Source organism: Narcine bancroftii, chromosome 5 (genome assembly GCF_036971445.1).
Source record: "Narcine bancroftii isolate sNarBan1 chromosome 5, sNarBan1.hap1, whole genome shotgun sequence".
In the NCBI taxonomy this organism is placed as follows: Eukaryota; Metazoa; Chordata; class Chondrichthyes; order Torpediniformes; family Narcinidae; genus Narcine; species Narcine bancroftii.
In genome coordinates this window covers 62,076,087-62,101,814 of record NC_091473.1, presented here as the reverse complement: position 1 = coordinate 62,101,814, position 25,728 = coordinate 62,076,087, and the positions used below count along the sequence as shown (strand labels likewise).

The following is a 25,728-nucleotide window of genomic DNA, read 5'->3' as shown; positions in this document are numbered from 1 at the left end:
ATGTGGACTGGGGAGTGAGCACCACCTATGACCATCTTCTTCGTCTTGCTGAACATTGAGGGAGAGGTTGTTGTCGTAAGAACTTGGAAAATGCCTTCAGTCCAACTTGTCTACACAGGCCAAACTGTCCCACCCACACTAGTCCCACCTGCCTGCATTTGGCCTATATCCCTTTAACCCTTTCCCATCCATGTATCTGTCCAATTTGTTTTTAAATGTTGCAATAGTGCCTGCCTCAACCACCTACTCTGGCAGTCTGTTCCATACACCCACCATTCTCTGTGTTACTCCTTAGGGTCCTGGTAAACATCTCCCCCTCATAAACCTATATCCTCTGGTTACCATTTCCACTACTTTGGGCAAAAGACTCTGTGGTTACCTGATCTATTCCTTCAAGATTTTGTACCTGAACCAATCGCTAGTCCCTCTATCGTCCTAATGCACTCCGAATTCTTCCATCCATCAGAGTATGCACCAAGCAAAGCTGTAATCCCTGGTCTCAAAGCTGCAGTGGTACCTTCTGCCCATCATTGATCTCTGGCTAATTGTGACAAACCAGTCTTTAAAAAAAATCAGAAATCAGCAGATCCACTTTTGAGATTCCCACCATACTTCAGTGTGAGACCTTAATCTGCAAACTTGTCAAGGTATTGTATGCCCCTGCACTATCACCAACAATAACCAGTCAACAAAAATTGGAGGAGCAAATCTGTAGAGAGATAGCAGAGATCTGCAGGAAACACAAGGTTGTGATAGTAGCAGATTTTAATTTTCCACATATTGACAGGGTATCCCACACATGGAAGGGCTGGATGGCTTGGAGTTTGACAAATGTGTTCAGGCAAGTTTTCTAAATCAATATGTAGGAGTATCAACTAGAGAGAGTGCAATACTGGATCTCCTATTATAGGAAACAGGCAGGACAGGTGACAGAAATCTTAGGGGACATTTTGGGTCCAGTGATCATTATGTCATTGATTTCAAAGTTAATTTTGGCGAAGGATGGGTCTGGGCCTCAGGGTGAGCTTCTAAATTGGAGAAAGGCCAATTTTGAGGAAATGAGAAAGGATCTAGAATGCATGGATTGGGATAAATTGTTTTCAGTCAAGGATGTGCTAGGTTAGTGGAGGATCTTCAAAGGTAAAATTTTGAGAACATTGAATTTGTGTGTTCCTGTCAAGATCAAAGGCAAGGTTAGAAGCAGGCTCAGCATCATTGGGGGGGGGGGGAAGCATTTGCGGGTCACCCACCCCTCACCCACCCACAGCACCAGTGATGCCATCAGAGACGGTCTCACCAAAAAGAATCACATGGTTTCATCTCCACACGTTATAAGCACGTGTGTTTGTCTGAAACACTGGAGGGAGAAGTGTGACAGTGCGATGGACAGAGGAGGTCCATGGCAGGTATGGCATCTGCTACCCTCAACCCCCCATTAAGTGAGTTCTCAAACAGCAGTTTGTGTCTCCCCTCCCCCACCCCACCCCACCAGTTACCCTAATGCTCCCCGATTAGATCTTCTGATGCCAACTCTGGTTAGAAGGCATAGGGAATCTTGGTTTTCAAGGGATATTGGAGATCTGCTTCGGAAGAAGAGAGGGGTGTAGAACAGGCATAGACAGCAAGGAGCAAATGAGATACTGGAGGAGTATTAAAAATGCAAGAAAAGAAAGAAATCAGGAGGGATAAAGAAGACATGAGGTTGCTTTGACAGACAATGTGAAGAGAAATCCTAAGGGTTTCTACAAGTAAATTAAGAGCAAATGTGTAGTAAGGGACAAAATTGGACCCCTTGAAGATCAGAGTGGTTGGCTATATATGGAGCCAAAAGAGATGGAGATGTCTTTCTTTTTCAATCGTTTTTATAATACAGTACAATGAAGAAAAGGGAACAAAACTGAAAATAGAATATCACATATGTATATAAATCAAGATAAAACTTCAAATAGTATAAACTCGATTCCCCCCCCCGCCCCCTCCACTGCACTGGGTGAAAGCAGAAAAGACATCTAAAAATCAGGACCTCAGCAGTGGTAACCAATGGATTGCTGCCTGAAACATGTGCCAGTGAGTGTCAAGAAAAAGAGATGGCAGATGAATATGTGGCTGAGGAGTTGGTGCAGGTTTGTGGATCTTTGGGATCTCTTCTGGGGAATGAATGACCTGAACAAAAGAGGCAGGTAGACCTGAACTTGAGAGGAACAAATATCCTTAAGTTTACAAGAGCTGTTGGGGAGGGTTAACAAAGCTAGGCAGGTGGATGGGAACCAGAGTATTAGCTCTGATAATGGAGCAGAGGGTGGAAAGGTGCAGTAACACTTGTGAAGAAGGACAGACAGTGGATGGGGCAATAAAAGCAGTCAGTTAGAGGGTTGAAATGTGTGAACTTCAATTTGAAAAGTATTTTACAAACAAGGGTGATGAGCTTGAAGCATGGATCAGTACGTGGAAGTATGCTGTTATGGCCATTACTGAGACTTGGCTGTTACAAGGGCAATATCAACTGCTCGATGTTCTGGGGTCCAGATGTTTCAAAAGGGATAAGGAGGAAAGTAAAAGTGGGTGGGGATTGTTATTGTTATTCAGAAAGGGAGGATGTCATGAAGGAGCCATCTACTGTCAGTGCAGATAGAAGAAAGAGATCACTCCACTGAGAATATTCTACAGGCCCCCAATAGCACAATGCAAATAAGACAACCGAAAAACAAAAATAAACCGGAAGAGACATCGCCCAAACCTTAGGATTACCAAAATCAACAATTTGGAACATCATCAAGAAGATAGAGTGTACTGATGAGCTCAGTAATCACAAAGGGACTGGTATTCCAAGGAAGATCACCACTGCTGATGACAGAAGAATACTCTTCATAATGAAGAAAATTCCCCAAACTCACATCCAACAGATCAGAAACACGCTTCAGGAGCCAGATGTAGATATGTCAATGACTAATGTCTGCAGAAAACTTCATGCACAGAAATACAAAGACTACACTGCAAATTGCACACCACAGAAAGGATGGCAAGATTATACTTTAACAAGAAGTATTTAAAAGAGCCTGCAGAATTCTAGAAAAGGATCTTGTTGGCAGATGAGATCAAGATTAACCTGTATAAAAGTGATGGCAAGAGCAAAGTGTGGAGGTGTAAAGGAACTGCCCAAGATCCAAAGCATACCACCTTTGCCATGGCTTGCATTTTGCAGCGCAGCTGCTTGAAGGACATAAGCTGTCTCTTTTCTTAGCAGTCCTTAATGTATTGGATCCCCTGCTGATGCCAGATACCAAGATTTCATTGTCCAAATTCAGTGGACAACTTTCTGTTTCTTACATCGGTCTGCTCCTCCAACTCTCTCTGACTATTGGGCAGTCTATAATACAACCCTATCAGTGTGGTCACGCCTTTCCTGTTACTCAGCTTCACCCATATGGCCTCTGTAGAAGAGCCTCTGGGCTGTCCTGTTTAAACACAGCTGTGATATTTTCCCTGACTAGCAATGCCATTCTATTTCATCTCTCCCCATCTATCACGTCTGAAACAACAGAAGCCTGAAACATTCAGCTACCAGTCCTTCCCCTCTTGCAACCAAGACTCACTAATAGCAATTCCTTTCCGACAACAATCCTTGCTTTGAAATAAATACACCTGAGAACACATCTATCATGTACAAACCTTTGATTTTTGTCTATACATGCTGTCCGCATGTGACCTTTAACCTCCTCCACCTCACTATCTGCTTTAACACTGGTTCCCATCCCACTGCCAATCTAATTTAAACCCCCCCAGAGTAGCACTAACAAACCTATATTAATTCCCCCTCCAATTCAGGTGCAAACTGTTCCATCAAAACACTTCCCTGGAACAGAACCCAATTGTCCAGAAACATGAAGGCCTCTCTCCTGCACCATCTCTTTAGCCACGTATTTAGCTGCATTAAATTCCTATTTCTAGCCTCACTAGCATGTGGCACGGGTAGCACTCCAAAGATCCTGAAGGTCCTGTCCTTCAACTTTATACCCAACCCCCTAAACTCTCTTTGTAGGGCCTCCTCACCCTTCCTACCCACATCATTGGTCCCTACAGGGTCCTCAACATCTGGGTGTTCACCCTCCCTCCTAAAAATATTGAAAACTCAATCCAAGATATTGTGGACCATGGCTCTAGGATGGCAATAGACCATCCAGGATTCTTGATCTCTCCCACAGAACCTTCTTATCTGCCCCACCCCACCCCCCCCCCCCCCCAGCTATCAAATCCCCTATCACTACTACTCTTCTCTTTTCCCTCCTTCCTTTCTGAGCTGGGTCCAGTCTCAGTGCCAGAGACTTGACCACTACAATTTGTCCCTGGTAAGTCATCCCTACCAAGAGTATTCAAATCAGTATACTTATTGTTGATGGGAACAGCCACAGGGGTGCTCTGCTGTCTATTCCCCTTCCCTCTACTGACAGTCACCCAGCTGCCTGACTTCTGGGGAGTGATTTTTTTCCTGAAGCTCCTCTCTATTACCTCCCTCTGCCTCCCAAATGAACCAGAGTTTATTCAGCTCCATTTCCCAAGTCAGTTTGTCAGGAGCTGCAGTTGGATGCACCTTTTGCTGGTGTAGTCATCAGGGACAATTATGCTGTTCCAGATTTCCCACATTCCACTGCCCTAGCTGACTCCTGATTTAATTAAAGGATTAAATGACCTCAACTGGCCTTACCTCACTGGAAGCACACTTGTCCTCGGTCTCTGCTCGCCTAAGCCTCTTGAGCCAAAGCCTCAAAACTCCACTCAATACTGGCTGCTCCTCTTCAGCCTCCCGTCCTTTTATTTGTCCCTGCCAATTATTTCAAGTACTCACTCCCACAAATCAACACTCTGTTTATCCTTTCAGTCGCCCTCCGCGCTCTTTTTAAAACTTTTTAAATCTCACTCGCCTAGACTGATTTCCTCCACTCACTGCTCTCAAGTCACTCACTCTTACTCCAACAGTCCCGAGATCGCAATGGCCCGACCCCCCCCCGCTCTGCATTATTTTTAAAACCAGGCTGGGGTTAGTTTCAACAGAGACAAAGAAGGCCCTGGCAGAGATTTTTAAATTTATCATAGATACTGTCAGCTAAAAGTAGGAAGATGCTCATTGTCCAGAACAAAAGCAGAGTTCTTCAATGTACAATAATAATTATAAACGTAGAGCAGAGATGGTTGGAGATTTGCTGCTAAAGGCAGTGTCAGACACAGAGAATAGAATTAAATGTGGGGCAAGATAGCTGTAACAGGATCAGAATAGCTGAGAAGGAGAACTCACAGAAGATACCAGCAGATACCAAGCAATTGTTTCCAGAAGAAAAACATGGATCCCAGTGAAAAGATGAGAGCAAAGCTTTATTAATGATGGGTTCACAAAGGAGGTGAAGACATGGAAGGAGGTAACTACAGAAGCTAGGATGCAGGCATGTTGAAAAGACAGCCACAGATGACAGGGCAATGTGGACAGGGTCTTGTGAGGTGAGGGCAGAGGTTTGTGCAAGGTGGTGCCAACAGCACAGATATGTTGATATCTTGAAAAAGGGTGGAAGTATTAAATTAGAAGCATGGGAGCTACAGAATTGACTGATGGAAAGTACAGGGGTGATGGGTGAACAAGATCTAGTGCAAGGTGGAGGCAGCTCCAGATGAGCTGATTTGTGAAAGGCAGAGAGTGAAAAATTGGCCAGAGAAAGATCAAAGCAGTTCACTTTAGAAGCTACAGCCATAGGTGAAGATTTTGCTAAAAGATTGGTTGAAATGGCTCAAGCTTCCATTAGTTTGTAAAATGGTAAAAACCATGCAGATCACGACACAGAACGTGGAACAGTACAGCAGAGGAAGCAGAGCAGCGTGGTTAGCACACAATATTGCAGCACCAGTGGCCTGGCTTCAAATCCGTCATGTGTAGGTCATTGAGCTACACAGGATTCCTCAATTGCTCCCAGATCTAACAGCACTAGACAGTAAACCCTGACCCAAAAAAAGCGTTTTGGCAATTAGCTTATTCACATCACTTGCTTCTGCAATATTACCAAAACCTGGGAAACATTGCTAGGAATAGTAGTGGAGGCAGGTACAATAAGGATATTTAAAAGACCCTTAGATAGGCACATGGATGCAAGAAAAATAGGGGGTGATGGACAGCAAGGAAGGGAAGGGTTGGATTGATGTGCAGAGCTTTACATGGGAAGCAAAACATAGTCAGCCCAAGGACCCACATTGACTTGTTTTGTCTTTGTTCTAAATCCAGAATATCATGATCTGAATTTACCCAGCAGCATCTTGTTGCACGTCATTTGGCTCAGAGTTGCTGTGTTCAATGCCCTAGCTCTGCTTCAGAGTGAGCTGTGCCTGCTGCACCTTCAGAGGTAAACCCACATTTCCAGGACACAGAGATCAATTCTGAAAATAAGCAATAAAGCTTAAACATTTGCAAAGATGTAGCACAGTTTGCTGATCACATTGCAAGGAGGCAATCGATGGACAATTTGAAGGTTTATTTAAAATAAACATCCTGCCTTCCTTCACAGTACCCATGGACAGCTACCCAGGGCTTCAATGTGCCCTTCAGCATTTAGTCCTAGACCTTGGAGTGTCTGGTCATTTTCAGCTCCTTGCACTGGAAGATCAGTGAGCTTCAAGCTGACCAAAGGGGATCCTACACTGAGTTGATATTTTTCCATCAGCATTTGGTGCTGGGTAAGAGGTCAGAGACTTGAGTTATGCTCCTGTTCCGGGCAAACTACGACAAGAACCACCACATCCCTCCTTAGATCTCCTTGGAAATGCATACTTAAGTAAAGGGATGATGGAGTCATCCCAGCTTAGTCTGCAGCTGTGTGTGTCAGTCCCAGTAGGACATCCTGCCTCAGGACCAGGGAGGTCCTGGGGATGATACATTCTGCCACAAATCTGACCATCTGCTTAGCAAACGAATTGCATGCAATCCTCCTCGAGGGCATTCTGCACTGACCTGCAGAACCACTATCCCCAGGACAGGTGGTACAGCCTGATCCAAGGGAATGTTCCTTTGCAACTCTGATACAATCTCAGCAACAGTGACAGATGATGTTCACACCAGGGTTTTTACACACACACACAGCCATTTGGATAAATCAAATTGTGATCATCAGGCTGGGAGTTGAAGATGCTAATGCTCCTTGGACAGTCTACCAGAGGCTACCACCTGAAACTCAGTACAGACTGAATGCTAACCTGGCTGGTGACAGTTCCACAGCAGATAACAGCAGCAGCTCTCTTCCAATGAACAGAGAAATTCTTCCCACAGCTCTCTGAGAGACAGCAGTCCCTCCCTGATGAACACCCAGGGAATGAAAGGCAATCATCAAGTGTCCCTCTGTGCAGAGGGTTCATTACCAGCAACTCAGCGAGCGAACCATTGCAACCTTCCCTGGCACACATACTTCCACCCTTTGGGCAAGCAATTCCAACATCTGCAGCTCCTCCACCTTTTTGACAGCTAGTGGTAGGAACGGTCAACCACAGCAAATGGGAACGCCAGACAAAGGTGCCACCAGCTCCCCTCTCATCAAAAGAAGTGCTGCCAGCGTTCAGTCTGTGGGGCTGCAGTCTGGCCAACTGCTTTGCTTTTTAAATGGTTAGAAGCCCCCACCCCACCCATCCCTTCCCCTTCAACGCTCCACACACAGAACTATCGTTATTAATTCCATGCTCCAGGACTGTGACCCCCCTCCCTCCCACAGCCTCAACCCCTCAAAGAGGTGCTCACCGGCAGCAGCCGAGGTACGAACAGCCGATGGCCCATCCCCAACAGTTCTAGTAGCCGGCAGGCATACGCATTCACCATCTTGTGACCGCCATCCTGCGCCTCCCGGGCTTTGCGGCGGGGACTCTGCACAGCCGAGAGGGGAGGGGCAGCACAGGGAAGCCCCTCTTCCGTCAGGAGGCAGCAGGTCGGATCCAGCTTTGCCGGCTCGGGAGACGGGGGTGGGGAAAGCAGGGGGCGGTTTAGGACCGAGAGGGAGTTGGGCTCGGCGGCATGGTTCGTTCCACGGGAAGGCGGCGCCTGCAACCCGCACCGAGCAGCCCAGGCAGAGTTGGTCCTGCTAATGTAGTCGGTGAGCTCATCGCCCCTGGCAGGAAACGTGACGGCGGCTCTTCTCAGCACTGATGTGAATGTGTAATGAGGGAGCCAGCCCACACGCCACCTGGGAGCTGCCTGCTGGGGGTGGGGGGAGGAGAGAGAGACACACACACCTCGGCTACCAGCTAGCTGACATCCTTTCATAAACTGCCCCTCCCTCCCCTGCAGACAGCTGGCTGTGTTCAGCAAGCAGCGTGGACGCATACTGTTCAGTGGTCCAGCCTCCCGCTTGGGCTGCGTGATCTCCTCAATCTTGGCTCTGTCTGCAATGTTTAAAGTTTTATCTGTCACTAGGAGACGCATTTTTTTTGTTGTTTAAGATGGCAGCTCCCTCTGTGAGTGAAGTCAGATTCTATGTGTGTCCAGGCATAACTGTGTTGTTGCTCTGCATCCCCATTCACACTGCAGACTCACTCCCCACCGAGCTAATACCTAACTGCCCAATGCCAGAAGCCATTGGTTCAGCAAATTAAACGCAATCTGCCGTGTCCACACCATGTCTGCCTTAACTCGAGAGTTCACAAACTTTGCCCATTTTTCTGCACGTCCCCTGTCCCGAACTGCCCTTGAGGAGTGGGGGAAGAAGAGTGGTGCTGCCTTCTTGAACAGAAACCAGGGAAGGTGCGCCCATTCCCCGGCGCCATTGGGGAGGGTCACCCAGGACTTGAATCCAGTGGCGAAGAAGGTCCAGTCAAATATGACAATCTGCAAAAGTTGGGATCTGGTGCAGTGCACAAAAGTGCAGGGGAACCTCAGCAGGTCACGCAGCATCACTCGGAAGGAAAAGGCTGTCGACGTTTCGGGCCTGATCCCCTTTTCAGGAGTGTTGAAGTCAGGCAGAGGCGGGAAGAAAAAGATGAGGATGGGTGAGGAATGGGGAAAGAACTCGCCTATGCTATCACCTTCAGTCCCTTTCCCCCTCCAGATATCACTTACTAGACTGTATATGTTCCTTCCCTTCCCCTGCCTTCTTGTTCGGGCATCTGCCTGATTTTCAGGCCCGAAACATCAACTGCCTTTCGCTCTCCGTGGATACTGCGTGACCTGCTGAATTTCTCAAGCATTTCTATGTGCTGTCGTGGTGGAAATCTCACTGGGTTGAGAGGCGCTGCTGCAGTATTCGGGGAGGCAAACTGCTGTCATTTTGGAAAGGGCGCTCACCTCTGCCACTGTGCACCAGAGGGGTGTGGAATTAAATGTTCAGATTGATGGACGGGCTGCCAACCAAGCTTTGTCTGAGACACTGTCAACCCTGGTGTTCTGGAGTTGCACTCTTCCAGGCCAGAGGAGAGAATTGGATCCCATTCTCGAATTGTGCCTTGGAGATTCTGGAAAAGCCTCAGAATTTGGAGAGATGGATACCCATCCATGGCTAGTCCATCTGAGCTTCTGGTCAGTGGAGGGAGCTAGATGAAACAGAATATGAACAAGATCCATCTGGCTGTAAGAATAGTAATGTAATTCAATGTTGTATAGGCAATTAGTCTCTCTTGATGGAATCAGTCATTGCTTGGTACAAAGACATGAGTGGAATAGATTGGATGAATGCAGTGCTTCTTTTGCCCAGAGTTGGGGAATCAGTAACCAGGGGATACAAGTTTAAGGTGAGGAGGAGGAGGAGATTTAACAGGAACCTGAGAGGTAACCTTATTACACAGAGGGTGGTGGTTTTTTGGAACTGACTGCTGGAGATGAAATGTTTAAGAAAAAAATAGATACATGGATATATGGGATTAGAGGGATATGGGCCAAACAGCAGCAGGTGGGGCTAGCGTAAGTGAGGCTTTTTGGTCGAAGTTGGAAAAGTTGAGCCAAAAAGCCTATTTCCATACTGTGTGACTCTCTGAGTGCTACTTGTTCTTCTGAAATATTGCCTGGATGTGTGATTTCATTGACTGAGACATTGCAAATGGAGTTGAAAATTGTGCAAGCATCCCCTTTGCAACGTCATGGTCATTGATGAAGTAGTTGAAGATGATTGGGTCGATGCCCTGAAGAGCTCCTGTACTAATTTCCTGAGGCTGAGATGACTGACTCCTTACAATCAAGCATCCCCCTTCTCCATAACATTGTTGCCATGCATAGACAAAGTTGCCTTAAAAATCAAGGGCAATCATTCTCACCTCACTTCTGGAATATAGCTGTTTGGTCCACAGGAACCAAGCTGCAAAGAGGTTTGAAGCCAAGTGTTCCTGGCAAAACACAAGATGGCCATGATGAGGAAGGTAAGTGTCCCAGCTTGCTTCACTATTACCCTTGATCAGTGGAACAGCTACCTCACACAACTTTGTTTCTTGTTTGGTACCAGCTAGATAGAAAAGAATATGAACAAGAGACACAACGTCAAAAAGCATTATAAGACCACAAAGGGAAGATGATTCAAATTCAGCCCAAATTAAGGGATAGTTTGTGTCCTTGGTGGAGTAGAGATGACCTACAAAGAATTCTCTGAAGTCAGGGTTCTAATCTAAACATTTAGTGGCATCGGGGGTTTGATTCCAATGATGTGCCGTGTAATTGAGTGGCAGGTTCTTAGGCATGCTGTTGCACTGTATTTGAAACCAATATATCAATACACATAATGTTGGTTATGTATCTTTACTCTATAAATTACACTGTTTGACCTGCTGTGTTTCTCCAGCTTTCTGTTTTTACTATCAGTACACCATTCTTGATGAATGAGAGAGTTCAAAATGTACTGTTCAAGGAGCCAGATATTTTGAGTCAGTCAGACAAGGAGGAGGTCACTTTTCACAACTGGAATTGATATCCTTGATATGATATGAGTTTTCTGTACTGTATTGTACACTTGCACCAACATTCGTACTTGCTGCAGTCACACAGGTGAGTAAGATGCAGCTACAATATATCACCACTATGTGCCATGAGACAGTCAGAGGATAATAAATATAAAAGGATTGATAAATAGTGATACAGTTTGCATGGTGTTTTGTGCAATGCTATTACAGAGCCAGCAATCCAGGTTTGGATTCGCTGCTGTCTATAGCGACTTTGTACATTCTTCATGTGACTCTAGTGGTTTCCTGTGGGTGCTCCAGTTTTTTTCCAATGTTCGAAACGCATACAGGGTTAGTAAAAAAAAAAGTGGTCACATGGTTGTATTTGGGCAGCATGGGCTGGAAGGGCCGGTGACAGTGTTGTATCTCCAAATTAAAATAAATATTCATTATTCCAGTATGTCCAAAACATGTAATGTTTGAATGGTGTAGACAGAATAGTTTATGGTTAGGATATTATGGGAAGGTTCATGAGCTTCATGGCTGTCATAAGGCTTACAAAGTGTAACCATCTGAAAAGTATAGCTTCACTTTGCCTGATCCCCTTCTGGTGATCACAATTCACAAAGTAACCAAAGGTTCAGGGGAACACTTCACAGCTGTGACTGGTCACACAGGCTTGGAGCTAAAGTTCTCTACCATTCTTGGCATCATTAATGCAGGAATCAGACAGTAAGTGGTCAAGGAGAAGGAGTCAATGAGAAATACAACAGTTTAAGAATCAGGTGGTGGGAAGTAGAGGCACCTGCACCTCTATTCCTCAGAAGACAAAGAAAATTTAGCATGAACCCAGAGGTCGCTCACCAGTTTTTACAGATGCGTCACAGAAAGTGTCCAGTCAGGCTGCATCCTGGGATGGAAACTGTTCTGCCCAAAACCCAAGAAAGTACAGTTGTGAATGCAGCTCAGGCCATCAAACACACACCCTCCCCTCCAGAAACTCCCATCTACACTTCATGCTGCCTCAGGAGAGCAGCCAATATATGAACAGACCCATCCCACCCCAATCACACTCTTTTCTCCCCTCTTCTCTTGGAGAGAAGATGCATAAATTTGAAAACCTGCACCAACAGTTTAAGGACAGTTTCTCTTCCATGGTTAACAGCTCTTGAAATGATCTTGTTTAAAAAAAATTCTTGATTTACAAACCCTACCTCATTGCAACTGTTTTAAATCAATTTTTTCTCAGTAAAACTATGTATATTCTGCACTTTTGTTTTAATATCGCACATCCTGTTGCACAAATTGATATGATTGGATAGCACACAAAACAGTTATTCACTGTGTCTCAGTGAATGCGACCATAAAATATTAAATTTGTCTATTTGATATCCATCTCCAGGTTCTTTGGAGCAGATTGGGTTCCTTGTTTTTTTATAACCTTGGTTTTCTGCCTCAAGTGGACAATTGGACATTATAAAATGTTCATCCTGACAATCATTAAGTAATGAGCAATAAGAAATTGTCCTTCACCCTAATGATATGAAGTCTGTAACAATATTAGAGATGGAAGTAACATTAATCTTGCAATAGGCCTTGCCATTTGAATGAGTCATGAGTGTAGATCCTTGATGGCGACTACTTCTTAATTTCCTGATCTCCAAGAACTCAAACTCAGAACACCTTCTAGCCATCTGCTGGACTCAGGAAAGAGAATGGGATAAAGGCAACAGAAAATTATCCAAACATTCAAGTCAGAGCAATGCTGAGACACACAATTAAATCGATTAACTTTGCTAGAATGCCACTTTCAGAGATTTGAAAAGCTAAAGCTTTACTGAAGTTACAAATCCATTATCCCTATCGCAAACCACTGCAGATGCAAACAACATCAAATGTAAGCAAAAACCTGACAAGATGAGTAAGGCTGAGGACAAAGCCATGCCCTGAAATAATAGGCCATTCAGCACCACATTTACCAGCCATTAAAGAGAACTGAAGCACTGGCAGGGAAACTATTTGACACATCGATGATTTTGAATCATGATTTGCTGGTAAGTTGCCCGACAATTTTGATCGCATTTCCGTAGATTAAAAAAAAATGCTTGAACTTGTTCAAGGTCAATCATCCCAACTCCAGGCTAGTTAAATGGTGCGAGAATAACAACTGGAGTCCCAAAAAGGACAAGACAAAGGAGCTGATTGTGGAATTCAGAAGGACAAAGGTCAACAATTCTCCACTATACATCAATGGCTTCATCATGGAGAGAGTGGAGAGCCCAAGGTTCCTTTCCTAAATTGATGACATTCCCTGGGTCCATTGTTAAATAGGGCTCAAAGAATTATTGAAGACTCCTTCCATCCACCACACATCTTTAACCCACTACCATCTGGAAGAAGATACACGAGCATCAAAATCAGGACTGCCAGACTGGGAAATAGTTTCTTCCTGCAGGCTATGAGATTGATGAACAGTATCCTGTAACCCAATAAATAATTTCAAATATTTATATCTTGTGGCGGTGCACATCCTCATGGCGAACCGGCCCCGCTTGTATCGCCACCTGGCGGGGCAGCCATGGGGAAATGCAGCATCTGGGTACCTCTCTGACTCCAGCATCCCTTCCAGCACGCACCCTGGGCAGCGAGTATGATATCACAATGCACCAGGTGACTGAGCTCATGCTGCCCTTAAAGGGGCGTGCTGAAATTGAATAAAATCAGTCGTTAATGACCCTCAACGTGATGGATGTATTTCTTTCACTGCTCACACCGCCACAATCTATTCATTATAAATTTTATCTTTAAATACATATGTGGTGTATGTGTGTATGCGCTTGCACGGTGGTTCAGAGAAACACTGTTCATCTGGTTGTGTATGTACAGTCAGATGAAAATGAACTTGGAGACCACTGCAGGAATTCCTCAGGGCAACCACCTCCAGCTACTTCAACAGTTGCTGTTCCTGCATCTGAAGTGGTGGCTTTCACTAGGCCTTTTCAAATTGCTGTATAAAATTGGGTTAACCAGGCAATTTGCCAAGTTAGCGTCCCAGTTCCACCTGGTTGGAACCCAACCGGGTCCTTGACCTACCTCAGAGGTAGTCAGGGAAGCCTGTTAAACTTACCGAGGTGTTGTCCACGGCCGATTTGAAAAGGAAAATGGCCGACCCACTTATCTCCCTCTCTTGACTATGTGACATGTCAATGTGGGGGCGGCATCCCCTTTAAATCACCGGGATGGCAATTTAATACATTGATCTACCTTCAATTTAAAAGGTGCTTCCAGCACTTTTGCCCCAGTAACTGCACCCGGGTCACAGGAGTGGTACCCAGATGCTACATTTTAAAAGGGGCTACTCATGATTATGGCATCCCCTCACCCCTGGACATAAACTGCTGGGGAAACTCCCTGTAGTTCATGGAGACAGGTATCATGCTTACAATGCACGTAATGTCATGTATGTAGTCTGATAATAAATCTGAACTTTGAAGATACTACAACCTTTTTTCTTCAATAACCTTTCATGCTTCATATTTTCCCACCATCGCTTTCCTTCTCATCCTTCTACTGGCGGCCAAGTTCTCTCCAACCTCCTTGCTCCATCCTACAGCCTGTACTGTCCTAGTCCTCGTATTTTCTCTGCTTTTTAAAATTTTTTTATATTTTTCACACTATAAACCATATTGACCAAGATACATACAGACATTTTTCTTCTTAAATATATACTGTCGTTTTCTCCCCCTTTCCCCCCTCCCTTCCCTCCCTCCCTCACTCCCTTTCCCATTTATTTCAAGTTCAATCTATAAGATACATTAAACCCGTTAAACAATGTTGTCACTTAATAAAAATAAACAAGAAATTTTACTGAGTCAATTCTTTTCGTTATCTTCTCCTTCTGTCATTTTAGGTGGTGAAAGTCCACGGTAGGATTTCTCTATTGTGTTTCATGTATGGCTCCCATATTTGTTCGAATATTGTAATGTTATTTCTTAAATTATATGTTATTTTTTTCCAATGGAATACATTTATTCATTTCTATATACCATTGTTGTATTCTCAAGTTGTCTTCTAATTTCCAGGTTGACATAATACATTTTTTTGCTACAGCTAGGGCTATCATAACAAATCTTTTTTGTGCTCCATCCAAATCGAGTCCAAATTCTTTGTTTCTTATATTACTTAGGAGGAAGATCTCTGGGTTTTTTGGTATATTGCTTTTTGTGATTTTATTTAATATCTGGTTTAGATCTTCCCAAAATTTTTCCACTTTCTCACATGTCGAAATTACATGAATTGTTGTTCCCATTTCCTTTTTACAACGAAAACATCTGTCTGATACTGTGGGGTCCCATTTATTTAACTTTTGAGGTGTGATGTATAGCCTATGTATCCAGTTATATTGTATCATGCGTAACCTCGTGTTTATTGTATTTCTCATAGTTCCACAGCATAGCTTCTCCCATGTTTCATTCTTTATCTTTATGTTTAGATCTTGTTCCCATTTTTGTTTCGGTTTACCATTTGTTTCCTCGTTCTCCTTTTCTTGCAGTTTGATGTACATGCTTGTTACAAATTTTTTAATTATCATTGTGTCTTTAATCACATATTCAAAATTGCTTTCTTCTGGTTCTCTCCAACCTCCTTGCTCCATCCTACAGCCTGTACTGTCCTAGTCCTCGTGTTTTCTCTTGCTTCTTTAAAAAATTTTATATTTTTCACACTATAAACCATATTGACCAAGACACATACAGACATTTTTCTTCTTAAATATATACTGTCGTTTTCTCCCCCTTTTCCCCCTTCCCTTCCCCATTTTGTCCTTCAAGTAGGTTTTCAGTTGGTAGTATGCAAACATTGTATCGTGAGTTATATTATATTTATCCTTCATTTGTTCAAAGGACAATAATTTACCTCCTGAAAAACAATTTTCTATTCTTTTGATCCCTTTTCTCTCCCATTCTCTAAAGGAAAGGTTATCTATTGTAAAAGGGATTATCTGATTTTGCGTCAATATTAGTTTTGGTAGTTGGTAATTTGTTTTATTCCTTTCTAAATGAATCTTCTTCCAAATGTTGAGCAGATGATGCAATATTGGTGAATTCCTACATTGCACCAATTTTTCATCCCATTTATATAGTATATATTCAGGTACTTTCTCCCCTATTTTATCTAGTTCTAATCTGGTCCAATCTGGTTTTTCCCTTGTTTGATAAAAATCTGATAGGAATCTTAATTGTGTGGCTCTATAATGATTTTTAAAGTTTGGTAGTTGTAAGCCTCCTTGTTTGTACCATTCTGTTAATTTATCTAGTGCTATCCTCGGTTTCCCCCCTTTCCATAAAAATTTCCTTATTATTTTCTTTAACTCCTTGAAGAATTTCTCTGTTAGGCGTATTGGTAATGACTGAAATAGGTATTGTATCCTTGGGAAAATGTTCATTTTAATGCAGTTTATCCTTCCTATCAGTGTTAGTGGTAAGTCTTTCCAATGCTCTAAGTCGTCTTGTAATTTTTTTCATTAATGGATGGTAATTGAGTTTATATAGATGGCCGAGGTTTTTATTTAGTTGTATACCTAGGTATTGCATTGCTTGCGTTTGCAATTAAATGGCGATTCTTTCTTAAACTTTCAGAAATCCGCATTATTCATTGGCATTGCTTCACTTTTATTTGCGTTGATCTTGTACCCCAACACTTCTCCATATTCCTTTCATTTCCTATGTAATTCTTTTATTGATATTTCTGGTTCTGTTAAGTATATTATAACGTCATCTGCAAATAGACTGATTTTATATTCCTTCTCTTTTATTTTTATCCCTCTTATTTTATTTTCTGTTCTTATCAGTTCTGCTAATGGTTCTATAGCTAATGCGAACAGTGAGGGAGATAGTGGACATCCCTGCCTTGTTGATCTGCTTAAGTTAAATTGTTTTGATATATATCCATTTACTGTCACTTTCGCCAATGGCCCCTTATATAATGCTTTAATCCAATTAATATATTTCTCTGGTAGGCTGAATTTTTGTAGTACTTTGAATAAATAATTCCATTCTACTCTGTCAAAGGTTTTCTCTGCATCTAAAGCAACCGCTACTGTTGGAGTTTTATTTCCTTCTACTGCATGAATTAAGTTAATAAATTTACAGATATTGTCTGTTGTTCGTCTTTTTTTAATAAATCCAGTTTGTTCTAGATTTACTATTTTTGGAACATAGTCGGCCAATCTGTTTGCTAATAGTTTAGCTATTATCTTATAATCTGTGTTAAGTAGAGATATTGGTCTATATGACGCTGGTGCAAGTCGATCTTTCCCTGTCTTTGGAATTACTGTAATTATTGCTGTTTTGCATGAATCTGGTATGCTTTGCGTTTTATCAATCTGGTTGATTACTTCCAGGAGGGGAGGAATTAATAAGACTTTAAATGTTTTATAGAATTCTATTGGGAATCCATCCTCTCCTGGTGTTTTATTGTTCGGTAGTTTTTTTAATATCTCCTGTAATTCTTCTATTTCAAATGGTTTTATTAATTTATTTTGCTCGTCTGTTTGTAATTTCGGTAGTTCAATTTTAGTTAAAAATTCATCTATTTTGTCTTCTTTCCCTTCATTTTCAGTTTGATATAGTTGTTCGTAGAATTCCCTGAAGTTTTCATTGATCTCTGTTGGATTATATGTAATTTGTTTGTCCTTTTTCCTTAATGCCAATACCATTCTTTTAGTTTGTTCTGTCTTAAGCTGCCACGCTAGAATTTTGTGCTTTTTTTCTCCTAGCTCATAATATTTGTTTTGTCTTCATTATGTTCTTCTCCACCGTATATGTTTGTATTGTTTCATATTTTATTTTTTTATCTGCCAATTCTCTTCTTTTAGTTGTATCTTCCTTTATTGCTAATTCTTTTTCTATATTTGTTATTTCCCTTTCCAACTGTTCTGTTTCCCGATTGTAGTCCTTCTTCATCTTAGTTACATAACTTATTATTTGCCCTCTGATGAACGCTTTTATTGCATTCCATAGTATAAACTTATCTTTCACTGATTCCGTATTTATTTCAAAGTACATTTTAATTTGTCATTCAATGAATTCTCTAAAATCCTGTCTTTTAAGTAGCATGGAGTTTAATCTCCATCTATACATTCTTGGTGGGATGTCCTCTAGCTCTATTGCCAATAACAGGGGTGAGTGGTCCGATAATAGTCTAGCTTTATATTCCGTTTTCCTAACTCTCCCTTGAATGTGGGCTGATAACAGGAATAGGTCTATCCTTGAGTATGTTTTATGTCTACCCGAATAATATGAATATTCCTTTTCCTTTGGGTTTTGTTTTCTCCATATATCCAAAAGTTGCATTTCTTGCATCGATTTAATTATAAATTTGGTTACTTTGTTTTTTCTGTTAGTTTTTTTTTCCAGTTTTATCCATGTTTGAGTCCAAATTAAGGTTAAAATCCCCTCCTATTAGTATGTTCCCTTGCGTATCTGCTATCTTCAAAAAGATATCTTGCATAAATTTTTGATCTTCTTCATTAGGTGAATTTACATTGAGTAAATTCCAAAATTCTGAATATATCTGATATTTTATCATTACATATCTCCCTGCTGGATCTATTATTTCCTCTTCTATTTTGATTGGTACATTTTTATTGATTAATATAGCTACTCCTCTGGCTTTTGAATTATTTGATGCTGCTGTTACATGTCCTATCCAATCTCTCTTTAATTTCTTGTGTTCCACTTCAGTTAGATGTGTTTCTTTTTTCAGTAAATTTAACAGTTTCTTCCTTTTGATTTGGTTATGTATTCCATTAATATTTAAGGTCATATAGTTCAACATAGTCATTTCATACTTTGTTTATCTTTCCTTTCTGTTTCCTCATCACCACCTTCCCTTCTTATCCATTTCTGCTTTCTTTTTTTGAACACATTATAAGACAACATTTCTAAAACATAAAATGTTTCCTCTATTCTCATATCTAAAATTTCTTTAACCCCAATAGTCCCTCCCCTTTCTGAGTTGCCCTTTGTCCCTTGTCGGGCAACCACATCTCCCCTCTCCATTTGGATTTGCGAATTCGCTCGCAAGCATCAACTGATTTCGCAGTGACTGTAATTCTTCCCCACCCAGCCCCCCTCCAGAAAAGATTTTAATCTTCATATATAACAAAGGTCACTCTCTTAATTCCCTCCTTACTTCCTTTCTTCCCTTTCTTTCCCTTCTTAGTTCTTACCTATACTCTATTTTTTTATATATATATATATATATATATACACACACCTACATACACATATACATATAGTTTGTTGTCATTTTTGTTCTTGTTACATCTCTTCATCTCTCTGTCTGTTTTGTAGTTGTTCTGCAAATTTTCGTGCTTCTTCCGGATCCGAGAATAGTCTGTTTTGCTGCCCCGGAATAACTATTTTAAGTACTGCTGGGTATTTTAACATAAATTTATAACCTTTTTTCCATAGGGTCGTTTTTGCTGCATTAAACTCCTTCCTCTTCTTCAGGAGTTCAAAACTTATATCTGGATAGAAAAAAAAATTTTGACCCTTGTATTCCAGTGGTTTTTTATCTTCTCTTATTTTCTTCATTGCCTTCTCCAATATATTTTCTCTTGTTGTATATCTTAGGAATTTTACTAGAATGGATCTTGGTTTTTGTTGTGGTTGTGGTTTAGGGGCTAATGTTCTGTGTGCCCTTTCTATTTCCATTTCTTCCTGTAATTCTGGTCTTCCTAGGACCCTGGGGATCCATTCTTTTATAAATTCTTTCATATTTTTGCCTTCTTCATCTTCCTTAAGGCCCACTATCTTTATATTGTTTCTTCTATTATAATTTTCCATTATATCTATCTTCTGAGCTAACAGCTCCTGTGTCGCTTTAACTTTTTTAAAATCAGATTCTTCTCATTTCTTTTTTAAGTCATCTACTTCCATTTCTATGGCTGTTTCTCGTTCTTTCACCTTGTCTACTCTTTTTCCTATATCTGTCATGATCATCTCTAATCTATTCACTTTTTCTTCTGTACTTTTTATTCTTCTTTTTATTTCACTGAATTCTTGTGACTGCCATTCTTTTACTGTTTCCATATATTCTTTAAAAAAAATATATCCATGTACTTGCCCTTCCCTTCATCTTCCTTTTCTCTGTGTTCTTCCTCTTCTTCTGAGTCCACTCCAGGATCTGTGTCCTTTACCTCTGTCTCTTCTGGTTTTCTTGTTGGGTTGTTTGTTTTATTTTGTTGGGTATTTTTGGTCTTCTTATTTTTATTAGAAGTGTCTTGGTGTTGGTCTTCTTCCTCTGGGTTGGTCATCTGTTGTTTCTTTGATTTCTTATTTTTACTCTCTTCTTTCTTGCTCTCATTATTTTCTATGTTTTCCTCTTGCTGTTGTGTTATAGTTGTCTGTTTCAGCTGTGGAGATCGACTCCTCAGCTGGTCCCCCCTCCCGTCAGTGTTATTTTTGTCTTGCGCGGTTGCGCACTTTTGTTTGGCTCCGTGAGCCATTTTTGTAGTCCCGAGTTCGGGGCTTCGACTGACCTCAGGGAGTGGGCTTCTCTCTCCACGGCGGGCCTCCTCATACCGGTAAGGCCTTCACCTTCTTCTTCTGACGTCTTTCCTTCTTCTTTTCTTCCCGTTGTTTTTGGTTTTTCTTTCTTCGCTGCCATTTTCTCCACACTTTTACTTTCACTTTATTTTGGTTTTCATGTTTGTGCCTTTGCTTTTTCTCTATCTTTTTTTAACTTTTCTGGAGAGGGCTGGAGTTCCCCTACCGGCCACTACTCCATCACGTGACTCCCGTATTTTCTCTTGCTCACGTACTCTTTAACTATACAGTTATCCTATATACTCTTTAACTATTCAGCTATAAATGTCGTCAAACTGGAGAGGGGCAGTGAATATTTACATGGATTGTCAGGACTCAGGGGCCTGAACTACAGGGAGATTGAGAAGGTTAGGGGTTTATTCCTTGGAGCACAGATATTTGAGGGGTGCTTTCACAAAGGTGTACAAAATCATGAGAGAACTAGATCGGGTGAACACAGTCTTTTGTCCAGAGTTGGGGAATTGGTAACCAGAGCACATGGGTTTAAGGTGAGGGGCGATAGATTTAACAGGGATCTGAGGGGTAACATTTTTACACAGAGGTGGATGGAATGGGCTGTGGAAGAAATAGTTAAGGAATGTTTCTGATATATTTGGGTGGATACATGGATAGGATGTGTTTAGAGGGACATAGGCCATAAGCAGTCAGGTGACACATTTTGGTCTGACAAAAACGAGTTGAAGGGTCTGATTCCATGCTTGTATGATTCTAACCCCTTTTATTCTTCTGAATTTCACTGAGAACAATCTCAACATTCAAGGAAAGGAGAAGGAAAGCTGGGTATGATTGGAGACACACAAGACACTGCAGATAGTGGAACATGAAAAAACAAATGATAGCACACTGAGAGAACAGACAGCTAGCATAGTTTTATACAGGGGAAAATGTGTTTATTTACAGTCACTGACCATCAATCGCTCAGTTATATTAATCCCACATTGATCTCATGTTTTAATTTCCACCCCCACCCACCAAAATTCTCATCAACTTCCCCAAGACTCTTCCACACAACCACACATTAGGGTCAATTTACAGCCTAAAGACCTGAAAGAAAACTAAAGCACCCAGGGCGACTCACACAACAAACTATCAGAGTTCTTCGAGAACTGCCCAGATTTTTGAAAGGCTTTTGGTGTGGTGACTGCACAAGGGCTCAGCTGAGAGCAGAACACTACACAAAGCAAGGGGTGGAGAGACAGGTGCATTTTTTTGGATGAAGGCTACTTCCAGTGAATCTACGTTGCAGCCTCAGCTATTTAAACTCAACATTCTTGACTAATATAAAGGGGCTAAGGACAATCAGGGTTTCCTGATTTTAAAAAAGCAGATGGGAAAGCGAGTTGCCAGGACAACACAATCTGTCTACGTTCCTTTGTGGGCAGAAAGGAGGCAGATGGAGCATCTAATAACAGCAAATGTGAAGTTAACCATTTTATTATTAAGAAGGAGAAGCAGAGTGTTATTTTCAAGATGTGAGACAATTAACACTGGTGTTAAGTGAGACCTGGGTGTCATTTTATAAGGAACAAAGTTAACATGCTGTTATAGCAAATAATTAAGGTAGGCAAATGCATTCAGACATTTATTATAAGTGGAATGGAGTACCAGCAGTCTTGCTACATCTGGTATACCCAAGTATGGTCAACATACTTAAGGAAGGGTATAGCTGGACAGAGCAGTACAGTGAGTTGCTTGAGGAAAGATTTTGGAAAAAAGAGCTGTACATTAGATCTTAGGAATTATCTTATTGAAACATAAATCTGCAAGGTTAGCATAATGTTTAATATAAAGCTACTACAATGCCAGCGACCCAGGTTCAAATCTGGTGCTGTCTGCAAGGAATTTGTACGTTCCCCCCATATCATCATGAGCTTTCACCGTGTGCTCCAGTTTCCTCCCACATTCCAAAAACGTATGGGGTTTGTAGGCTAATTAGTGAATTTGGGCAGCACAAGCTCATGGGCTGGAAGGGCCTGTTACTGTGCTGTGTCTCTAAAATTAAAGAAAACCTAAAATATTATGAAGAGCTTTGACAGAATAGATTCTGAGAGGATGATTCCACTCATGAGGATGGGGAATGTGTTAAACTTGGGGTAGGCTCATAGAATAAGGTGTCATCCCCTGAAGAGAAGGAATCTATTCTCTTAGAGAGTTGAGAATCTTTTGAATCCTCACTACCAGAGAATCGTGAAGACATTAAGCAAATTGAAGGCTGAGACAGATAAACACAGGGAACCAAGGGCATTAGAAACTGTGCAGGAAAGTGGAGCTGAGGCCAATATCTGTTTGGCCTGGTCTTGTCTAAAGGCACGACTGACTCGTGAATGGCCTACTCATGCTCCATGCTGTATTGGACACGTATTTGAAACTATTGCTTTGTGGTTTATCCTTGGATTTATACTCTCTGCTTCTTTTTATGAAGCTCTTTATTACCACTTCAAAGATGTGTATAAAATCCCACAAAGTCTCTGTGCTCTTTCAACCCAGTTAACATTGCATCATCTACCCTTTGTTTCCACTGTGCTGAACTTGACTGCCCAGAATTTCATCTGTCAGTTTGCCTGTGGCTATGAGGCTACTAGGTATCTTTTTCACTAGTTACTACACTTTCAAGCTTAGCTTCATTCAAATTTAATAACTGTATCCTGCATTTCAGCGACTCCAAGCTCTATCTTCTCACCCAGAATGATGAGTAACACTCACACCACCTACTGGCAATTATTATAGACAACACTTTCCAGCTTCTAGTATTTCTCAATTTCAAAACAGGTCATCGTCAGAGATGTGAGCAATGATATTCCGAATTACAGTTGCAACTTTAAGTAGCTTTAATTCGTTGATAAAAGGAATAAACATTTTGCATAATTTCACATTGAGATTTTCATTATGATGAGTAAACAAAGCCTACTGTATAATGATATTCAACTTTAAACAGAAATAAGAAATAGCCAAAATAAGATGAATTAAGATGAATTCAAAGAAAAGTATCTTGAGCTTATGCCCCATTCATAATTCTTTGAAGAATAAGATGCAAGCACTTGATCCTCTCTGATATTATGACATATGATGTCATTGTAACTATGGCAACACTACAAACAATGCTTTCTTAAAGGGATAGGCTCAAAATTAACTATGAATCAAAAACACAAGATTTTAACTTCTACATTCTGGCCCCTAATTATTATAATAGACATTACTGACATACATAATTACTATTACAGATACAAAAGCAAATATGGTAAGTATATGGTTAGAAATCAAAACTTCTGCTTCTTAGAAAAGACAGATTTTAGTAATAGATTGATTTAATTAACTAATCTTGGTTAATGAAACCATTTTTGTCCGGAACGATTTCCACAATTTTCCTCAGCAACCAAGAATCGTCCATGACAATGTCTCCACATACAAAATTGTGTTTAGCTTTAGTCCATTTTAGTCTTTCTCATAATGAAATATTCTTTAATCTATCTTTTCCAAAATAAATTCGCAATAAACTGCATTGGTCTCCATCTACGTCTTGCATAAATATCTTCTTTCTGAAATGGACCCAGAGGCATTAAAGGTTTAGATTTAAGAAATAAGAGATGATTTGGTGTAAGTGCCTGTTATCATTTGAATCGACAATTTAAAATAGCTTCGATTTCACACAATACTGTCTGAAGATTGTCATCATTCAGTATTTGACTATTCAAAATGGAATTAAGAATTTTCTTTCCCCACACACCTCCATGATGTGATCCTGTGGGTGGGTTAAATAGCCAACTAATTTTCTTTTGAAGTAAAGCATCATGAATTCGATGTTGATACCAATTTTGAATTGCTTTTCGTAACTCTAGTTGAGCTCCTGTAAAATTAGATCCATTATCAGAATGCAATTCCTTTACTTGACCATGTCTGGCGATAAAACGTCGAAGAACATTGATAAAAGAGTTTGTATCAAGTGATGACGCTACTTCAATATGAATTGCTCTCGTAGTCAAACAAATAAAAATAGCTCTGTGTCATTTTCAACACTTCTTCCTTGTTTTACTTGCAAAGGACCAAAATAATCAACCTACATATGTAAATGGAGGTTCATCAGGCAAAACTCTGTCCTGTGGCAAATCCACCATTTGTCATTGTCCAGGTTTAGCATTCGCACATCGACAATTAACACATTTAGATATAATTCTTTTGATCAATATTGAATCACCAATTATCCCATATTTCTGGCATAATTCTGATAACACATGATTACAACCATCATAACCTGTTTTCTCATGTACATGTTGAACAATTAATTCATAAATATGAAATTCCTTATCTAAGATAAATTGGACGTTTCACTTCTTCTGGCATAATTGCTTTTTCTAATCTTTCTCCTACTCTCAATACCACATTTACAAGAATAGGATTTAACTTGTAAACATGACTTGATTTTGTAACAGATTCTTCTTCAATTTTGATATCTCATTATCAAATGCCTTTTTCTGGGGGAAAAAAACAAATTATCTCCAATTCAGCATACACCAACTCATCAACTGTTAAATAACAGCTCTTTCAAGACTTTAGATTTTCTTTTTTGATACGATGTAAAAACATATCTTTTAATCTAAGAATCCATGCTACTGCCCTTTTCAAATGAAACCATAAAGAATAATAGCAAATTAATTGAATAATCAAATAGACACTTGAATAGTATTCACATAAATTAAAATTCTTTTAATTCTTCTGGATTTTGAAGCCAATGTTCTTGAAATTGCGAAGAAATATGAGGTCCGAACACCCAAGTGTTGGCTTTTTTCAGAAACGATTGAACTTTTGATCCTCGTGATTCCAAATCAGTTGAATTATCCATTGTTTTATCATATCTCCATTGATTAGCATGTGAAGCTTTTTCGATCTCTTAATTCTGTTAGTCACAAAGGTACGAAACTTCATAGTTTTGTTATTAATGTACTTAAGCACAGTCTAAAACATAGAATCTGCTAACTCTATCTGTAATTCTCTCCTTAGCACAGTGTCCATTTTACTCGCCATAGTAGCGGCAGTCAATTCCATTCGAGGTATGGTGACTGGCTTTAATGGAGCTACTCTGGCTTTTCCCATTACAAATCCACAATGTAGTCACTCTTGGTTATTTCGCAGTACTAATGATGTTAATATTCCCAAAGGATCATATATTGATCTTACGACTGAAAGAATACCTCTTCTTGTCAAAGGTAATTCTTTCAAAACAATTTTGAATTTGAAAACATCAGAT

General features: G+C 40.8%; 1 protein-coding gene across 15 annotated transcripts in view; it reads right to left on the bottom strand.

Annotated features, from left to right (window-relative positions):
• rabgap1l (RAB GTPase activating protein 1-like) overlaps window positions 1-25,728 on the bottom strand; it is a 458,975-nt gene that overhangs the window by 110,559 nt on the left and 322,688 nt on the right. For 12 of the 15 annotated variants that reach the window (XM_069937564.1, XM_069937563.1, XM_069937559.1 and 9 more), the window contains one exon: window positions 10,261-10,329. The exons of 2 other annotated variants lie outside the window; for them this stretch is intronic. In XM_069937564.1, coding sequence (XP_069793665.1) covers window positions 10,261-10,329 — 69 coding nt within the window. Of the gene's footprint in view, window positions 1-7,762; window positions 7,924-10,260; window positions 10,330-25,728 lie in introns of those variants that run through there. One more of the 15 variants, XM_069937572.1, reaches the window with a different exon arrangement.